Source organism: Mangifera indica, chromosome 3 (genome assembly GCF_011075055.1).
Source record: "Mangifera indica cultivar Alphonso chromosome 3, CATAS_Mindica_2.1, whole genome shotgun sequence".
NCBI classification, from domain to species: domain Eukaryota; kingdom Viridiplantae; phylum Streptophyta; class Magnoliopsida; order Sapindales; family Anacardiaceae; genus Mangifera; species Mangifera indica.
In genome coordinates, this window is record NC_058139.1 from 168,591 (window position 1) to 187,384 (window position 18,794).

An 18,794-nucleotide genomic window follows, 5' to 3' on the forward strand; every position below is an offset into this window, starting at 1 on the left:
TAGTTATAGAATATGGAAAGTTACTCAAAGATTTGAAGATAATAACACGGTATGTGCAGTGTGCTTAGATTGCATTGAGAAAAGGCATAAGATCAGAGAACTATGCAACTGTTCTCACGTGTTTCATAAAGAGTGTCTGGATAGATGGACGCAGGAGGGTCATGTTACCTGTCCTTTGTGCAGATCGACTCTGTATGCAAGTACAATCTGTGGCACAAGTTCGTTGATTCTTCAAATCATTGACTGTTTCGCGATCATCATGCTATGGAGGGGATATGACTCCAATATCTTTATTTAATTTGTAACCAAAACTGATTATAAGCATTTTGAAGGTGTACAAATGAGAAAATGTCAATTGTCAATTTTTTTTTTTAAAATAGAAATTCTAACTTAGATTTTGATAATGCATTGGGTTTCTGGTCAAATAAGTGAAAACTATTAAAGAATAGATATTTTTGAACTATTTCCAGATTATCATGTTTGTCTTTAGCCTGAAACAATCTTCACTCACAATGCTGCCGCCCAAATAATTACATAAATTACCCATGCAAGGTCATCGGGGTATCGATAATTTGCTATCTAGAAATAATTTATTCCAGGCAAAGACATTGACTGTTTTGATTTGCGATGATGATTTTTGGTGGAAAGTGTTTTTAACAGTTCAAGTCACAACAGAAGTGCGGAAGAAGCTCGTCGTTTGCAGAAGAAGTTGGTCAAATAATTATAGAAATTAGATAGGTGACTTTTTCATGGCTGTTAGCCTATATATTTAGACTCTGATTATTGGAATAAAGACATCCAGAAACTTATTTTCATAATTGGTTTTTAGCATTCTGCAATTCCCCAGTTACTCCACTCTTTTTCACCATAGCTCCTCAACGCTCTGCAAGAGTTAGAAGTTGTATTCATAAAAACGATGCTACTGGTAACAGTGTTTCAATAGAGTCCTCCACGTTCTGCAAGAGTTAGAAGTCGTAGCCATAAAAACGATCTTACTGGTGACAGTGTTTCAATAGAGAAGGAAGTGATAGACTTCATAAAAGGACAGGGGTGAACTTGCCTAGTGGAAAAATCTCAAATTGATAATCCAGTTTAAATCTTTTGTCAAAAGCCGCCTTCAGATATTAGAGCCTAGAGGGTTGAAATTGTTTTATTATATTCATCACAGCCACATAGAGAATTATGAACTAGTAATTAGTGATGATCAGTCATTTAATAAGATCGTAATACATCTGTTCTCACGGACAAAGGACTTCTAACGTGATGAACACCATCGGTCCAAGTTAGGCTTCCAAATTAATAACCTGTGATGAACTGGTGCGTTGTCGAGATGGTTACCCTGAAAGATATCTTCTGGTTTGTAGCATTGAACGCCAATACATTAGGTTGTGCTGATATCTTTGTGCCAAACGGATGTTCAATTACAGCTCTATGAACTGATGTAGAGTTTCCTACATTTGTTACTGTTCTCGTGAGGTTGATAGAACTTCTGAGACCTGGTATTGTTATGGAAGGCAGATTTATATCTAACATGGAAGGTTTTGGATCCGGGCACATGGTGGGTTGCCCTGTAAGCAGAGAGATATCAGTGTTGCTGTATTCCATAGCACAGAGATAATGTAAGTAGTCGGCTGTGTTCATATCATATATGAGACCAGGGTCTGCTGCCTTATTTGGGTCCACGATGCCTCCTCCAAAATCGAATGGATTAGCAAGCTTTTGTGGCCATCCCTCTGCAAATATTGGAAAACCTGATGGACCATTCCTCCGAGGTACATTCAATTTTGAAACTGTTAGTTGATTCCTTCTATATGGATTTGCTAAATTCATTTAATGGAAGTGAAGTTACCAGTGGTGATAAGTGCAGATTTGATTGCTGCTGGAGACCAATCAGGGTGCAAAGCTTTGACAAGTGCCACAATGCCGGAGACATGAGGAGTTGCCATTGAAGTTCCTGAAAGCATGGCATATCCATTATCCGACAATGGATTAAGAGGAGAAGCAGCAGCTAATATATTCACTCCAGGAGCAGCAACATCTGGCTGTATCAAAAATTTACACAAAATTAGGTAACTTTCTCTAAGTAATCAAGTTCTAGCTTTCATGCAGGTAGAATCCCAAAGAATGCTTCCTCGGTTCGATCTGAACTATGCACTCCAGAGGCAGAGCCTGCCTAGAATTGCATTTGAAGAATGTACCTTGAGAATTGCTGGCGCTTCGGAGTTAGGCCCTCTTGATGAGAAATAGGCTACCTTGGCTAACAAAGGCTTTCCTACAAATGTTTTAGAAGGGCCCAATTTTACCAAGGGTGACCTGAATACGCCCATCCAAAAACAAAAATCATAGATTAATGATTACTAAAGAATCTAGTAACTGCAATCATCAAGTGAAAATGTAATTACTCGGTTGATCGGATGTAAAAGAGTATTTGGGTGCCAACTTCATAGTCAACTTCAACGCATGGGAAGTTTTCAGCGCACGGAGAGAATGTATCAGTGGGATTTTTGGCAACGATCAGGCCGATACTACCAGCTTCTTGAACAATTGACGCAGCAATTTTTATGGCGACTCTTCTAGTCACTGAGGCGAAGCAGATCACAACTTTTCCAGCTACCTTAGTGGCATTAAGTGAGAGATCTTGGCAAACACTGCAAGTTAGTAGTTGAATAAGTGAATTATGATTCATCTAATTAGATGCTAACATGTAAACTCAATTGATGCAGTTACCCAGCAGAATTGGGATCAAGCCCTGCGGCCTCTGGATATACCAAACCTGTTAAACCAATGTCTTTTCCACTAAACACTGCTTGACCCTGAAAAAAACCAATACCACTGAAATCAGTTACTGTACCCTTGCCCCTGAATTAAATGGAGAAGGATACGGAAATATGATTTACCACTAAAGTTCTATTATTTCCAAGTGTTATTGGAGAAGGGAATGTTCGATCCATGGTGCTCGCTGCTACAGTTAAAATCCACGGTGCTGTGTTCTGTACTGTCTGAGCTGAAGGTCCATCATTTGCAGCTGCGCAAACAACTGTGATGCCCCTTGCCACAGCATGGAAGGAACCAGTAGCAATTCCATCACGTTCATCAACATCTGAGAAAAGAGGAATTCCAGACCCAAGTGACAGGGATAACACATCAACCCCATCATGTATGGCTTCATCAAGGGCTTTCAGAATATCCGCAGATGCACATTGCCCACCAAGCACATTCCAACAGACCTTGTAAATGGCCAAACGTGCACGGGGTGCACCACCTCTTACGTTTCCAAGACCAAGGCTTTTATAGCTAACATTATGCACAAAAGAACCAGCTGCAGTGCTGGATACATGGGTGCCATGTCCATTTGCATCTCTTGGGGAGAAAAACTCCTGGCCTCCTGATGTGTTTAATGTCTGCCCATACTCTGCAAGAAATCCATCAGCGAACCAACTGGCTCTAATGATTTTTCTGTTACAATGAATCGAGGCATTGAATTGATCTCCAGATTGGCAACCACCCTTCCAGCGAGATGGGATAGGTTCAAGTGCTTCATCACTGAAGGCTTTAGATTCTGGCCATATTCCTGTTCCATCAAGTGACTAATTTTGAGTTTTTTGCATCAGAGAGAAGAAAAGAGGAGGAATGGATGGGGGTAACATTTCTAACAAACCTGTGTCAAGGACACCTATGATAACTCCATTGCCCATGTTACTATTATGAAGAACATTGGAAGAAGAATGAGAAGAGAGGCCAAGGTAATCCCAACTCCTTGTTGTTTGCAGTCTGTGGAGGCTATTTCGTATCACTCTAATTACTCCAGGCAACCCTAATCAAATCAATAGCATAAATCACAAAACATATATAAGAACAGTATACTCTCATGATATATATTTTTATACATGATTTAGACATTATTCACTTTTAAGGTAAAAATAGAAGGTTAAGATGTTGTTTTGTTTGTTTAACAAGTACCAGCAAGTTGCTGTGCCTGAGCTTCTGTAAGCTTGGCTGCAAATCCTGAAAAGCCATGCTTGTAGCTATACACCATCAATTCTGAGGCCACTTCCTTGCTGAAACATGAAATTTTCATCAGACTAACTGTTTCATTAAAATCTGGATTTTCAATAAGCAATTCCCAGATAGGGAAAAAAATCAATTTAATGTCATACCTGCCCACTACCGTAGCAAGCATGTCATGATGAGCATCTGTTATGAGATTGGGATCATCCTGTTGCCTCTCTCCCAGATAAACAATATGAACCTGTCAAGATCAAGGGAAAGAATATTGTTAAAGGAAAACAATATAACAATAAATGTGGTCAACTTCATTTTCTTTAAAACAAACATTGCTTTTGTCATCAACCTTTGCTATCACGAGGCTTAGGCAATTGAGAACGAAGACAAGAAACAGCATAGCAATCACTGGTGTCGAAGCGACCTTACCCTTGCCCATAATGTTTCTGTATCTCTTCAAGAGAGAATGCAATTAAGATTTTCCGAGGTGATGAGTAATCTCAATAATGAATAAAACAACTTCAAGAAATCACTTGGAGTAAACGCAATACCAAATGTATAAACCATTTACGCTTTCTGCAAGACAAGTACATAGTGCAAAATACCAGACAATCTGGTTAATTTTATGCAAGAATATTAATGATTACAAGGTTGGAAACTTAAAACTTGTGGATGTAGGATGAAACTCAAAAGTCAACCTTCATTCTCTCTTTAAAATAAAAAATTTGACAATGACCAATCAATACAAACGCTAGTTCTGATATAAGTTAATAAAACTAAACAATGAAACTTCAAGGGGTAGAACAGGAGTTGTACAGGCAAGCACGTTGACATCTCTTAGGGTACACCGTCAGACCATCAAAAAGTAATTAGCTTTGTAGTAACTGGTCACTTAAACGTTAGTTATCTTATTTCTTATGAGAAATTAGAACAATTTTTCCTGGAAAGCACTAAAACCAAATCTTATGCAACCCCATATGTGCTTCTGTCAAAGGAAAATATATGTAAAGCCACGACTTTGCATAAGCTGTATTAGTTGAGCGGTTAAACCATACAAGGGGTTATTTTCTATTCTAAATATGATAGTCATCAAAGAAACACTGGTTGGTATGACAGCATCTGATTGGTTGACATTTGAAAACTTATAATTAAGGAGACAACCACCCAGATCATGCTTAGGTGGGGAAGGAATGTTATGTTTATTGGCTAAGAGAAGTAAATATCAAAACAGAACACGGACTGTAAGCAACACACAACTAGCTCTCATGGATAATTTTTTAAATGTATTCTTCCAGCATAAGATAACCAACACTAGTGGAGCCAGGGATGAAATGACATACTTATTGGAGCACAATAGCTTGAAAATTATATATATTAAGCAGCCAGCCGGATAATCTAGTTAAACTCCTCAGATTTTCTATGTAATGCCTTGTCTATACTAGTTAAATTACATTCCACCTTCAATTCAAAAAGCGATCCTACAGCAACTGAGAGGCTGAATTTGGAAATTGGCCTATCTTCGGCTGGATAGTTACCGTATTCAACTTGATAGGTGAAATCTGTATACTTATCTATGAAAAAGTATATGGCAAATATTACACAGAATTGGTAATTATACAAATTTGGAATACAAAGAATAAAAGGAAGTAAAATAACTAAATTGCTAAGCTGGATGAATTTTTTGTTATCAAAGCTTCCATAATATCTGCATCTTCCCAATATAACTTAAATTTCCCTTTTATGGATGGATATGATTTGTACGATTTCCAATATGATCTTTAGTATCTGTAATGTTATCTTAAACAATCGTCTCAAACAGGTGCATATATATTGATCATTCCTAGCTTGTGAGTTAATTTTTTGAAGCTTGGTTTCGGAAGACTCTTTCCAAGGATATCAACCAGTTGTTGTTTAGTCGGAAGATGTCATGCATATACTCTCATTGTCAATATTTTCCTTAATAAAGTATCTGCCAATTTTCACGTGCTTGGTCTTATCATGATTATGTACTGGGTTATGAGCAATGTTTACCACAATTTTATTGTCACAATGCAGTCTTATTGGATTGTCAATTGAATTCTTAGCTCCTCCATCAGCCTATCCAGCCAAATTTCTCAAATTCCTTTAATACTCCATGAGCAACTGCTCAAAACTTTGCTTCTGCACTACCATGGGACACAACTGATTGTTTCTTACTTCTCTAGGTTACTAGATTGCGCCAACCCTATGAGTAGTCACCCGAAGTGGAACACCTATAAGTTATAACTTCTGCATTTGAAAAGATCTGTACGAATTTTCTATCATGTTTCTTGAAGAATAGACCCTTTTTAGGTGTTCCTTTTAAGTATCTTAGCGACCTATGGACAACCTCTTTTCTTTCTCCTTTGGTGAGTGCATAAACTGACTAATGAAACTCATTGCAAATGCAATGTTGGGTGTGGTATGGGACAAATAAATCAATTTACCTACAATGAGTCGATATCTTTCTTTGTAAACATTGTTGGAATCATCTTCAGGTCCTTATTTAAGTTTAAAGTTGAGTGATTGAATTGCTGAGGCAGTATTGCAGTTGAGTTTGAGAGCCATTGATGAAGGTGATATTATTGTTAGCAAAAATCAGGGGCCTGTCTGGAAACCCACATGACCTACTCCTGACATTGTTATTAATTGAAGCCAGTAGAAAGTGGTACATAAGCTTTAGGAAGAAAAAAGGACCATTTTATGATTCTCATTCTCATTCTGATGCATACACATACACTGCTCTCGCGACAATATGTCAGAGTACAGTGGTACATAAGCTTTAGGAAGAAAGGAGGACCATTTTATGATTCTCATTCTCATCACGACCTCATGCGCCGGTCAAATGTCATTTTCCTGTCAGTCTCTCTGTGTTAACCCCTAATTACCCTTGATTATGCTCACAAAGTCCACTTCAACTTTTTCTAAAGCTTCTCCTTCTTGTTTTTTAATGCTGTCTAGCATGGTAAATAATATAGCTCAACTTTTAAACAGAAACAAATACAAACAAAGTGTCACATTATAAAATGCAATCTTTTGTTTTCAAAACCAAAAAAAAACATGGGGGCATTATGGGTTGTTAAAGTGTTGTCCATGTGGCTTTTGGCATTTACATTAGGCTAGAGGGTTTATTCCCATCTAAAATATCTTCTAATCTCAAGTTTTTACTTTTTAATTATAAAATTCTCAAACACCCATCTTTGAGGGGTTAAGTCTGTTAGTTTACAGGGTCAAATCATCATTTCATCTGTAATGTTAAAAATAAATTAAAATTTAACCTTTTTTCCCCCTCAAAACTCTAAAAAATAAAAGTTTGCCTTCTAGGTCATGTTTTAAAAATGGCATTCCCTTCCTAGGGTTTAGTTTTCAATTCCCAGCGTCTAATCTAACGTCATAGTCAGTGACAAAGCTTTCCCAACGCATTACCATACTCCGGCGGTTTCTCTCCCCTCCTTTAAAATGTCAGTCAATGCAAATCTGGTTTAGAAAGACAAAGACGAAGAGTTTTATCTTCTGTAGGGCTGGATTCGAACCGAGCCCGTTCGAGCTCAAGCTCAGCTCGAATGAGCCCGAAACGAGTCAGCCCTAGCCGAGCTCGAGCTACTCGTCAAAATTTTCAATTAAAAATTTTGATACAAAACGACATCGTTTTGACCAATATGTATTAAAATGACGTCATTTTAATAACAAAAAACGAGTCGAACCGAATTCGAATCAAGTTTAAGTTTGGCTTTCATGAGCTCGAACTCGAGCTTAGCTATATGTAAACCAAGCCGAGCTCGAGCTCGGCTCGACTCAAATCCAGCCCTAATCTCCTAACAAAGCTCGTCGTCTTTTTAAACTAGTTCTGCATTGGTTGACGTTCTAGAGGAGGGGAGAGAGATCACCGAAGCATCACCATACTCCATCAGTCTCTCTCCCCTCCTCTGAAATGTCAGTCAATGCAAATATGGTCTAGAAAGATGAAAACGAAGAGTTTTATCCCCTGACGAAGCTCTTCGTCTTTCTAAACTAATTCTACATTGGTTGACGTTCTAGAGAAGGGGAGAGAGATCATCGAAGCATGATGATACGCCGGGGAAGCTTCATCAACGACAATGGTGTTGGATTTGACGTCGAGGTTTGAAAATTAAACCCTAAGGAGAGAATGTCATCATTAAAACTTGGTTTATCGAGAAAATAGTTAGTTTTTAAGGTTTAGGGGGAAAAAAATAAATAAAATTTTAAAGGGTTAGGGTTCTGTTAATTTTAACCATCTATAAGTAAATAAATGAAATTAAAAAACGAGAACTTGAGATTAGAACATACTTTAGGTGGAAAATAATCCCTTGGCCTTTACATCATTTTCAGATTATGTCTGTCAGAAAACCTGAAGTAGAAAACATAATAACAGAAGGCCATTTCCTGGGTAGATTTTGATTGAGAAAGCAAATCCATCTCCATATATACATACATACATACATACATACATACATATATATATATATATATATATATATATATATATATATATATATATATATATATATATATATATATATATGAAGTCTGTTTCAGGCATTATTTCGTTGATGTTCTTAATGCGTTCCCTTTCCCTGATCTTAATCTAATGGGTTCCTTTGCTCTCTTTTAGTAATTGTCAAGTTTTTAAGGGGGGTGGGGGAGGAGGAGAAAAAAGGCAGAAGCGGCAGCTTCCTTAACGTTGAAGCTTTTGTTATCTGATGCATTGTAATGGGTATTAACAGACCTCAAAAAATAGCTAATGGAGTTTCAACAAGATGGGTTTCTGTTCTCTGCTTTGCTAGTTTCTTCTTAGGAGTTCTTGTTATCAACAGGCTCTTTTCTTTCTCTCTCCCCTCAATGCTCAATATCTTGTCTTTTGTTGATCACCTCTTAAATTAGCTTTTAAACGTTCAAAACTGTTGCTTCATTTTTCGCTGCATGTTGCTTTTCTTTTTCAATATTGTATTTTTTTTTTTTTAATGTACTGGAGAATCTTTGGTGGTCTGATACAGAACCGCGAGCAAAATGCAATCTTTCTTAATAGTTTGGCCCAGTTTTCCTTTCTGGATTCGAAATCCTGTTCATAATTGGGACTTGGCTGTGCTGTGTTAATATAATTTTATTCTAAGTTACTTTCAATCATGCCAACATGAACTGTTAAACGTGGGAATAGTTGGATCAAAACCTGTGCGGTTGATTCATTTTTTCTTTTGGTGTGATTTCATGGATTTTGTGATGCTGGCTTTGTACGCTGAAAGATTAATCTCATTTGGTATGTGATTATCCAATGCGGGAAATTGTTTGCCGCACTAGCTAAGAAAATTAAGTTTATATTGTAGTTATAACTTTATGATCTAAGCAGGGGATGTTGCCTCGGTTGGAGCTTCACTTATAGTGAAGCATTGGTTGGATTGTGGGAAGTTCAAATCCGTGCTGATGTACTTGAAAATGAGAGTGAATCTTGTTTGATGGTATTAGAATGATAGCCATTAGGATGGTCTATAAGCTAATGGGCAACTAACTGATTATATATAACTTTGCATGAAGATGCATGTGATACGAGATAAGTGTACATCTACTGATCATATTCCCAGGTTCAATCTGGACTTAAACTTTTTTTATGGACTTGAAGATGACATTCTATTATTTCAGTGCAAGTGCTTCCTTGTTCAAGTTGATGGTAGAACTGGTTGCTATTTTTATTTGATAAGTGACTATGTTAGATGGATGAATTCATGTGATACTAAATAAAGCATGTTAAGAGAAAATGTTTACAAAATCAGAATCGCCAGAGAAACATCTTTGCCTGTCATATTGATGATACTTTAATTGATTATTCAGAAAGTAGATTCCGTAGTTGATGAACGGGTGCTCTGCTAATGTCCCTGATGAAGGATTTCTGTATTTTCATAGAAAAATATAATTTATTTTAAAAAAAGAGTGCCAATCCATATTAGAGTCCAAACAACGCCATTTCCTGACAACTAGATAAGTTTTATGCAGTCTATAGGAAGAAAAGAACTATTCTGCTATAGAATCACAATGAATGATATGTCCAGAGTGGTTCTGTTTTCGATGAACGGTTGAAGATAATGCCTACTTGGGGTGACATTTGATACTAATTATAGTTTTTTTTTTTGGGTAAATTACTAATTATAGTTAATCAGTACCCATAGGTTAACTAGTCATTTTACATGATTCCTATGAAGAAATCAAAGAAATGCCTACTTGTGCAAGACTTTTCATATTTGCTTGTTTAAACACCCAGTATTTAACTGTAGATTAAAAAGTAAACAAATTTTTAATATTCTAATTCCACGCATCACTACACACCAGTGGTTACTCCTTTTCTATTTTTGTGATCTTAGTTTACTAGCATTATTTTTTTTCTTTTTAAATGGACTTCCACTAAGTTACTCGTATCTATTTGATTGATTTTGGGCTGTTTCTGATCCAATCAAGAGGGATGAAGAGGCTTCATCTCTAAAGAAGCGCCAATAAGAAGTTCTGCACCCGACAGTTAATTGTGAGAAGAAGGCAAGTACTAGTATTTCCTTGTTATAATATTCTCCACTGACTATTAGTAATGCGTCTTCGTAATATTGTGTATGTTCAACAGGATGCTTCTGTCCAGGCAGGGGACATTCTTTCTCTAGTTTCTCAAACTCGTGATGTTATCATGTAAGCTTATTATCCTGCTGACTAGTTACATTAAAGTATTTTGGATCACTTTTCTACTTCTGCCAATACTTTATTTGTTATCCGTTACTAACTTTGAATTGAAACCCCAAGTGAGGCTGGCTACATAAAATTTATCATTAAATCTATGATGGTTCATTTAATACACTCATGTGATGATTAGAGGACATTGGACAAGATGATTTCTTTGTTGGAGATGCAGCTGGCGGCCGCTAGGGCTGGTAAAGGCAATAATGAGGAAGGATCTCCAGCAGCTAAGAAATCAGGAAATGAAAATTTGAAGAAACGCCAGAAGGTTTTCTTTGTTATGGGAATCATTACTGCATTCAGCAGTAGAAAGAGGAGGGATTCAATTGGAGAAACTTGGATGCCTAAAGGTTTAATGCAGAATTATTCTCTGTTCTCAGTAATATTTACTGTTCTTTTGTCCATCATTAGTTGTTGCTGAAATTAGATACTGATAGGCACCTGAGTGAAGGGTGCAACAACCGAGTAGAGATTCTGTTAAAAATTGATGCAAAGTTAATTTTTATTTGTGGCTTGGGTTAGTTAAATGTGTCATAATATTTAGTCTAATGGGTATTGTTAGTGGATTAATTTTATTCTAGTCTTTAGCTTAATGGGTGTAGTTAGTGGATTGAATTTATTTTAATATTTAATTTAATAGTGTTGTTAGTGGGTGTTATTAGTGGGTGTAGTTAATAGCCACTAAGTCATAATGTGGCATTTTTTTCTCATTTGTTTACCTATATATATGTGTGTCTTGTTGATAGATTGAATAGTGAATGGAAGCCACATTTTGTTTAGTATCTTGTTCTTAGTTCATTTTTCTTGCCTACAAATTATATGATAAAATTTCGGTGATACTATCTTTATTCTGAATTCTCTTCATCAACCCATATTTCATTACTTTATTCCAACAATTGTGATATCAGAGCCAAGTTCCGATTAGAGTGGGCGTATTGTGTGATCGAGATTATTGCTGAAGCAAGTAAAGAGCTTTGTATTCATCATGTCTAACGGTGTGAATACTCTGAATGTTTTTCAAACATTGGTGCCCATCTTCAATGGAGAAAATTATGCTTTTTGGAGCATAAAGATGAAGACGTTTTTCATTGCCCAAGAGTTGTGGGATCTTGTAGAAAATGAGGATACAGAATCTGGTATACCTGAAAGAGAGGTAGAGATGAGAGAATGGCGAAAGAAGAATGCGAAGGCATTGCTTATATTGCAGCAAGCAGTGACAGACTCAATTTTCCCTCGTATTGCTAATGCGACAAAAGCAAATGAAGCTTGGACCATTCTGTATAAAGAATTTCATGGAGATAATAAGGTAACAATTGTGAAACTCTAAACTCTTCGTAGAGAATTTGAGAATCTGTGTATGAAAGGTAATGAGTCAGTTCAAGATTATATCGGTAGAGTTTCTGTGATGTATACGCACCATTCTGTCATTGTGAATCAAATGAAAACTTATGGAGAACAGATTAAAGATCAAACAATAGTAGAAAAAGTCTTAAGAAGTTTACCTTCTAAATTTAATCATGTTGTTGCTGCTATTGAGGAGTCAAAAAATTTGTCTACTTATTCTCTTAATGAGCTGATGGGTTCACTCTTAGTACATGAAGAGAGGTTGAACAGGTCTGAAGAGAAGAGCATGGAGCAAGCCTTTCAGACGAAGATAGAGATTTCTGGCAAGGATAAAAAATACAATGATACTAATTTTGCTGGCAGAGACAGAGCAAAAGGTAGAAGTGGCTATCGAGGTAATGGTAGAGTCGAGGAAGATCATATTTCAGTCGCCAAGAAACTGAAAATGGTGACAAAGGCAATCAGAGGCCAAGTTATAAGGGTAAGCAGTGCTATTTTTGCAAGAAGATGGGGCACATAGAGGCGAACTGTTGGAGAAAGGCAAAACAACAAGCAAATTTTGTTGAAGAAAAAGAAGATGAAGGTAACCTGTTTTTTACTTGTATGAATCCAAAGGAGATTAACTGTGATCTTTGGTTTCTAGATAGTGGATGTAGTAACCACATGACAGGAATTAAAAGCCTTTTTCAAAATATTGATGAATCGGTGAAGTTGCAAGTTCGCCTCGGAAATGACAAGCAAGTGCAAATTGAAGGCAAAGGAACAGTAACAGTGAAAACCAAGTCAGGTATCGAAAGGTTGATTCATGATGTTTATTACATTCCTAGCTTGGCACATAATTTACTTAGTGTGGGGCAGTTGGTTTAGAAGGGATATTCAATTTTGTTTCACAATGGTGTATGTGAAATCAAGAGCAAAAAATCTGATGCTTTTTTTGTTAAAATTCCTATGGCTGAAAATAAAATGTTCCCTCTTGAAATTTCATGTTTGGATGATTGCGCACTTGTTGCTAGTATTAAAAATGACTCATGGTTCTGGCATTTGAGATATGGGCATTTGCATTTTAATGGGTTGAAGCTATTGAGTCAGAAAAATATGGTTCATGGGTTGCCTTCTATTTCTTTTACTAATGAAGTTTGTGAAGGTTGTATTTATGGAAAACAACATAGACAATCATTTCCAATTGGGAAAGCATGGAGAGCGAAAGAACCTTTAGAGTTGGTGCATGCAGATATTTGTGGGCCAATGAACACCCCATCCTTGAACAAGAGTAGATATTTTTTGTTATTTACTGATGATTTTACTCGGATGAGTTGGGTGTTTTTTCTTGTTCAGAAATCAGAAGCGTTGGCGAAGTTTCAGGAATTTAAAGCCTTCGTAGAAAAAGAATCTGGTCATCAATTAAAAATTCTTCGAACCGATAGGGGAGGAGAATTTTTATCTGATGAGTTTACATTATTCTGCAAGCAAAATGGGATCAAGAGGCAGTTAACTGTGAGAAGAACACCAGAGCAAAATGGAGTTGTTGAAAGGAAGAATCGAACGGTAGTGGAGATGGCAAGGAGTATGTTGAGTGAGAAAAAGCTTTCAAATGATTTTTGGGCTGAAGCAGTTGCTACATCAGTTTATCTTCTCAATATCTCACCAACAAAAGCAGTGCATAATACAACTCCTTATGAAGCGTGGTGGAACCGCAAACCCAATGTAAGTGCTTTGAAGATTTTTGGGTGTATTGCTTATGCCATGCTAGCTACTAATGATCGAACGAAGATGGATAAGAAGAGTGAGAAGTGCATTTTTGTTGGGTATAGTGATGAGACAAAAGGATATAGGTTGTATAATCCTATTACTAAAAAACTAATCATTCGAAGAGATGTTATTTTTTATGAGAATAGTTTTTGGGAGTGGAATGCAGAAAAAATCTAGCATCTTTCATGCAAAGAAAATGAGTCAAAAGGGTTATAAGACAATGAGAATGAAGTGACACAAGAAGATTCTCCTACATCTAATTCTCCAAGGGTGTTATCGCAAGCTTCTCTAACTCCTCAGTCATCAAGAATGACTACTAGAAGCATGTCTGAAGTTCTTCCAAGAAAGGTAAAACCTTGGGAAAATGTTTATGACTCTAATACATTTGCTCTTTTAGTGACAGAACCCATGAGTTTTGAAGAAGCATGTGGAAAAGATGATTGGGAGATAGCTATGAAGGAGGAAATGACTTCCATTGAAAAAAATAACACTTGGGAGCTAGTTGATATGCCAAAGGGAAAAGAAGCAATTGGTGTGAAATGGATCTACAAAGTGAAGTATCATGCAGATGAAAGTGTGCAAAAATATAAGGCAAGGTTGGTGGCTAAAGGATATGTGCAAAAGTATGGTAAAGATTTCTTTGAAACCTTCTCTCCTGTTGCTAGATTTGAGACTGTAAGATTGATATTAGCATTGGCAGCTCATATGAAGTGGAATGTATTCCAATTTGATGTGAAATCTGCTTTTTTGAATGGTTACTTGGCTGAAGATGTTTATGTTGAGCAGCCACAAGGTTTTTTTGTTGAAGGAAAAGAAGATAAAGTGTACAAGCTCAAGAAGGCCCTTTATGGACTCAAGCAAGCACCACGAGCATGGTATGGTAGACTTGATTCTTATTTGAATGACAATGGTTTTTATCGTAGTAGCAGCGAACCCACTTTGTATGTGAAGGGAAAAGGAGATGATATTCTCATTGTTTGTGTTTATGTGGATGACATTATTTACTCTAGTTTTTCTGAAATTCTTATTAAGGAATTCAAGAAGAGCATGACTAATGAATTTGAAATGTCAGACTTGGGGTTATTGCATTATTTTCTTGGGTTGCAAATTTGTCAAACTGATTATGGTATTTTTGTTTCACAAGAAAAATATGTTTTAGATTTGTTAAAGTAGTTTAATATGCAGAATTGTAAGATGTTCTCTACTCCCATGAACACAAATGAGAAGTTAACAATGGATGATGAAACCTCAAGGGCCAATGAGAAGTATTTCAGAAGTTTGGTTGGAGGGTTGATGTATTTAACTCATACCCGTCCAGATATCATGTTCCCAGTCAGTTTAGTCTCAAGGTTTATGCATAATTCCTCCTTACATCACCTTGGGGCAGCAAAGCGAATTCTTCGCTACATTCGAGCTACAAGCAATTTTGGAATTTGGTACAAACCAGTTCCTAACTTTAAACTATCTGGTTTCACTGACAGTGATTGGGCAGGTTTTGTAGATGACAGAAAGAGTACAAGTGGCTTTATTTTCAATTTTGGCTCAGGAGCTGTGTCATGGAGCTCAAAGAAGCAAACAAGCACAGCATTATCATCTTCAGAAGCTGAGTATATTGCTGCAACCTCAGCTGCTTGTCAAGCAATTTGGATGCGGAGGATTATGGAAGATTTACACCAAGCTCAAGCAAAGGCTACAGAGATTTTTTGTGATAACAAAGCAACAATCTCAATTACTAAGAACCCAGTGTTTCACGGAAGAACAAAACACATCGAGCTTCGTCATCATTTTATTCGAGATGTCGTGGTAGAAGGGTTGATTGTGATGAAGTACTGCTCAACAAATGATCAAGTCGCTGATGGCTTTACTAAGGGACTTGGTTACTCCAAATTTGTGAAGTTTCAATCATCACTTGGAGTTGCTGACTTTGCATCAAGGGAAGATGTTAAAAATTGATGCAAAGTTAATTTTTATTTGTGGCTTGGGTTAGTTAAATGTGTCCTAATATTTAGTCTAATGGGTATTGTTAGTGGATTAATTTTATCCTAGTCTTTAGCTTAATGGGTGTAGTTAGTGGATTGAATTTATTTTAATATTTAATTTAATAGTGTTGTTAGTGGGTGTAGTTAATAGCCACTAAGTCATAATGTGGCATTTTTTTCTCATTTGTTTACCTATATATATGCGTGTCTTGTTGATAGATTGAATAGTGAATGGAAGCCACATTTTGTTTAGTATCTTGTTCTTAGTTCATTTTTCTTGCCTACAAATTATATGATAAAATTTCTGTGATACTATCTTTATTCTGAATTCTCTTCATCAACCCATATTTCATTACTTTATTCCAACAGATTCCTCCTATTTTATTGATGCGGCGAGGACGGAATTTCAAGTGGGAGCTGATACGCGTTCGAGTGTTTGTATTGGTTTCTACGTTTTCAATGTAACAGTAGTTGTTGTAAATAACAGAGAAAGAGGAAATAATTTCAGTTGTAATAGCAGTATGCTAAGGAATATAACAGAATGACATTACACTTCCATTTTTTCCACAATGCACCAAATCAAAATGACAATCTCAAAGTTTAACAAAGACAATTCCCCAGTACGTTCTACATAATCGAGAACCAAAAATGACTACAAAGTAATTCAAAGTAACTCAAAGAAATACAAATTACTCAACACTTCACCATCTTCCCAGAGGCTGGGTCTCTCCCCCGTTCCTTTCTTCTCTTCTCAAAAAACTGCCCTCCATACTCTCCAAGTCCCTATTTCTTGATTCCTTGCTGCTGCTCCCCCAATCCTTACATGCCAACTCAGCCCTCAGTATTTCCATAGTTCCTTTCTTTCCCAGCATATCCCTATACTTTTGTTGCATGTTTGCTGCCCTTGCCGCTTCTGGAATGCTGCCATCTGGAGCTCCCAAAAACAGCTCACCAGTATTATTAGCACTGTTGCCACCTTCTGCTCCCATTATTTGCTCACCAGTATTATTATTGCTGATGCCGTTTGTCAGCTTCTAAGTTTGTAACTTTGAGTTTGCCTTTCTTCCTCCTCTCTTTTTCTTCACATATACTCGAGCTCTAACAGATACTAAATGCAGTCTTTATTGGCTATTTTTGTTAGGAGAGCAATTAAAGAAGTTGGAGAAAGAGAAGGGAATAATAGTGCAGTTTGTTATTGGACACAGGTTGATTTGCTACGACTGAAATTAGCTTATTTCATATGATAGCATGGATGAACTGTTATAGTTAATTTCTGTGGTCGTCAGTGCAACCCCAGGTGGTGTTTTGGATCATGCTACTGATGCAGAGGATGAGCAGCATAAGGATTTCCTACGACTGGTATGTTTACTCTCTAGATTCTTGGTGCCTGATTGAGCCTTATGTCTATTCACAAGACAGGCTATATAGTATACACAATAAAGGTCATTAAAAATGATTAAATTTGACACCTCACCATCTTAACCTGATCCTCTAAGAACATGAAGAAACTTCTGGATTGCTAATTCTTGTTTCAATAAATGATCACAACAATCTTTTCATCATCCAAAGGGGAAAAAAGCATTTTAAATTTGTTAAAGGAGCAAGTTACTATTAGAATACAAATTTAAATGATATTTATTGATGGAAAATCTAAAACAGGAAACTTTGTCAGATTGATATTTCAATTTTTGTGCATTTTCAATGTGGTAAGACCAAATTATGATTCAGTCGTAAAACTTGTGCTGTATTATTATAATTTTTGCTGCAGAGCATATAGAAGGTAATTATGAACTCTCTTCAAAAACCCAAATATATTTTTCAACAGCTGTTGCTAAGCGGGATGCTGACTTCTTCATAAAAGTTGATGATGATATGCATGTGAATCTTGGTTAGTGTATCTGCTTTTATTGAAATCTTCTTCTCTACATGGAAAACAGCATGAATAGTTTGGTTTCATGGTCAGCGAATTAATTTGAACATTTAACAGGTATGGTTGGTTCTACATTGGCACGCCATACAGCAAAGTCCTCTGTTTATATTGGCTCTATGAAATCTGGACCTGTCCTGGCACAAAAGTAAGGAGTCAAAATTTCAATTTTATGAATTCTTTCTGGTCATTACATATCTAATAGACATTTGGGTATGATTTGGTGAGGGGTCAAGTACCATGAGCCAGAATATTGAGAATTTGGTGAGGAGGGAAATAAGTATTCTAGGCATGCAAGAGGACAAATATATGCAATCTCTAAAGATTTGACCACCTATTTCTGTAAATCGGTTAGCATCATTCTGTTATTATTACTGGACTTACCATTAATTCTTAATGACCTTATTCTCTAGGCACATACTTTATAGATATGTGTTGAAAATGTCTTTGTAAATTCTTGGTGTATTCTCTATGACTTGGTTATATTTTCTCTTTTATTAATAATTATTTATGACTTGACTATTTGGGCGTATACTCCATATATACGTAAATGAAGATGTGTCTTTGGGATCTTGGTTTATTGGTCTTGATGTTGAGCACATTGACGACCGAAGCCTTTGCTGTGGGACTGCTGCTGGTGAGATACCAGCCAATTATCTCTAGTTTATAATGCTGAAGGTCTTTTTCTTGCTTCTAAGTTATCTGATCATGTTAATGTTCTGTCGATAGATTGCAAATAGAAGGCCCAAGCTGGGAATCCTTGTGCCGCTTCATTTGACTGGAGCTGCAGTGGCATACCAATTTCTAAAGCTTCCCCACTGGTGGTTGTAATATATTTGTATATGATTTGATCAAAGCCATGGTTCAGGCAACGCCAGGAGCCCCCTTTTTGCTTATTGATGCCTCGGAAATGTGTACATGATTAATTTAATTTACCGCACATACGGATTCTCAATTCAGGGAAAAAAAAAAAGGGAGGAAATCTGCAAGTTTCAAATCACAGGTGGCATATGTTTTGCAATGTAATCAGTCGCATTTTGCCTTTA

General features: G+C 36.6%; 1 protein-coding gene and 1 pseudogene across 1 annotated transcript; one reads left to right on the forward strand and one right to left on the reverse strand.

Annotated features, from left to right (window-relative positions):
• Nucleotides 1–1,212: 1,212 nt before the first annotated feature.
• LOC123212149 (subtilisin-like protease SBT3.3) lies at nucleotides 1,213–4,497 on the reverse strand. The gene is given in 10 exon segments (XM_044631209.1): nucleotides 1,213–1,751; nucleotides 1,850–2,042; nucleotides 2,199–2,313; nucleotides 2,403–2,648; nucleotides 2,728–2,813; nucleotides 2,898–3,571; nucleotides 3,659–3,814; nucleotides 3,961–4,058; nucleotides 4,158–4,249; nucleotides 4,352–4,497. Coding segments are annotated over 10 exon segments (2,289 nt in total). The 5' UTR covers nucleotides 4,442–4,497.
• Nucleotides 4,498–8,661: 4,164 nt separating this feature from the next.
• On the forward strand, nucleotides 8,662–18,728 carry LOC123212341 (annotated as a pseudogene).
• Nucleotides 18,729–18,794: the final 66 nt, after the last annotated feature.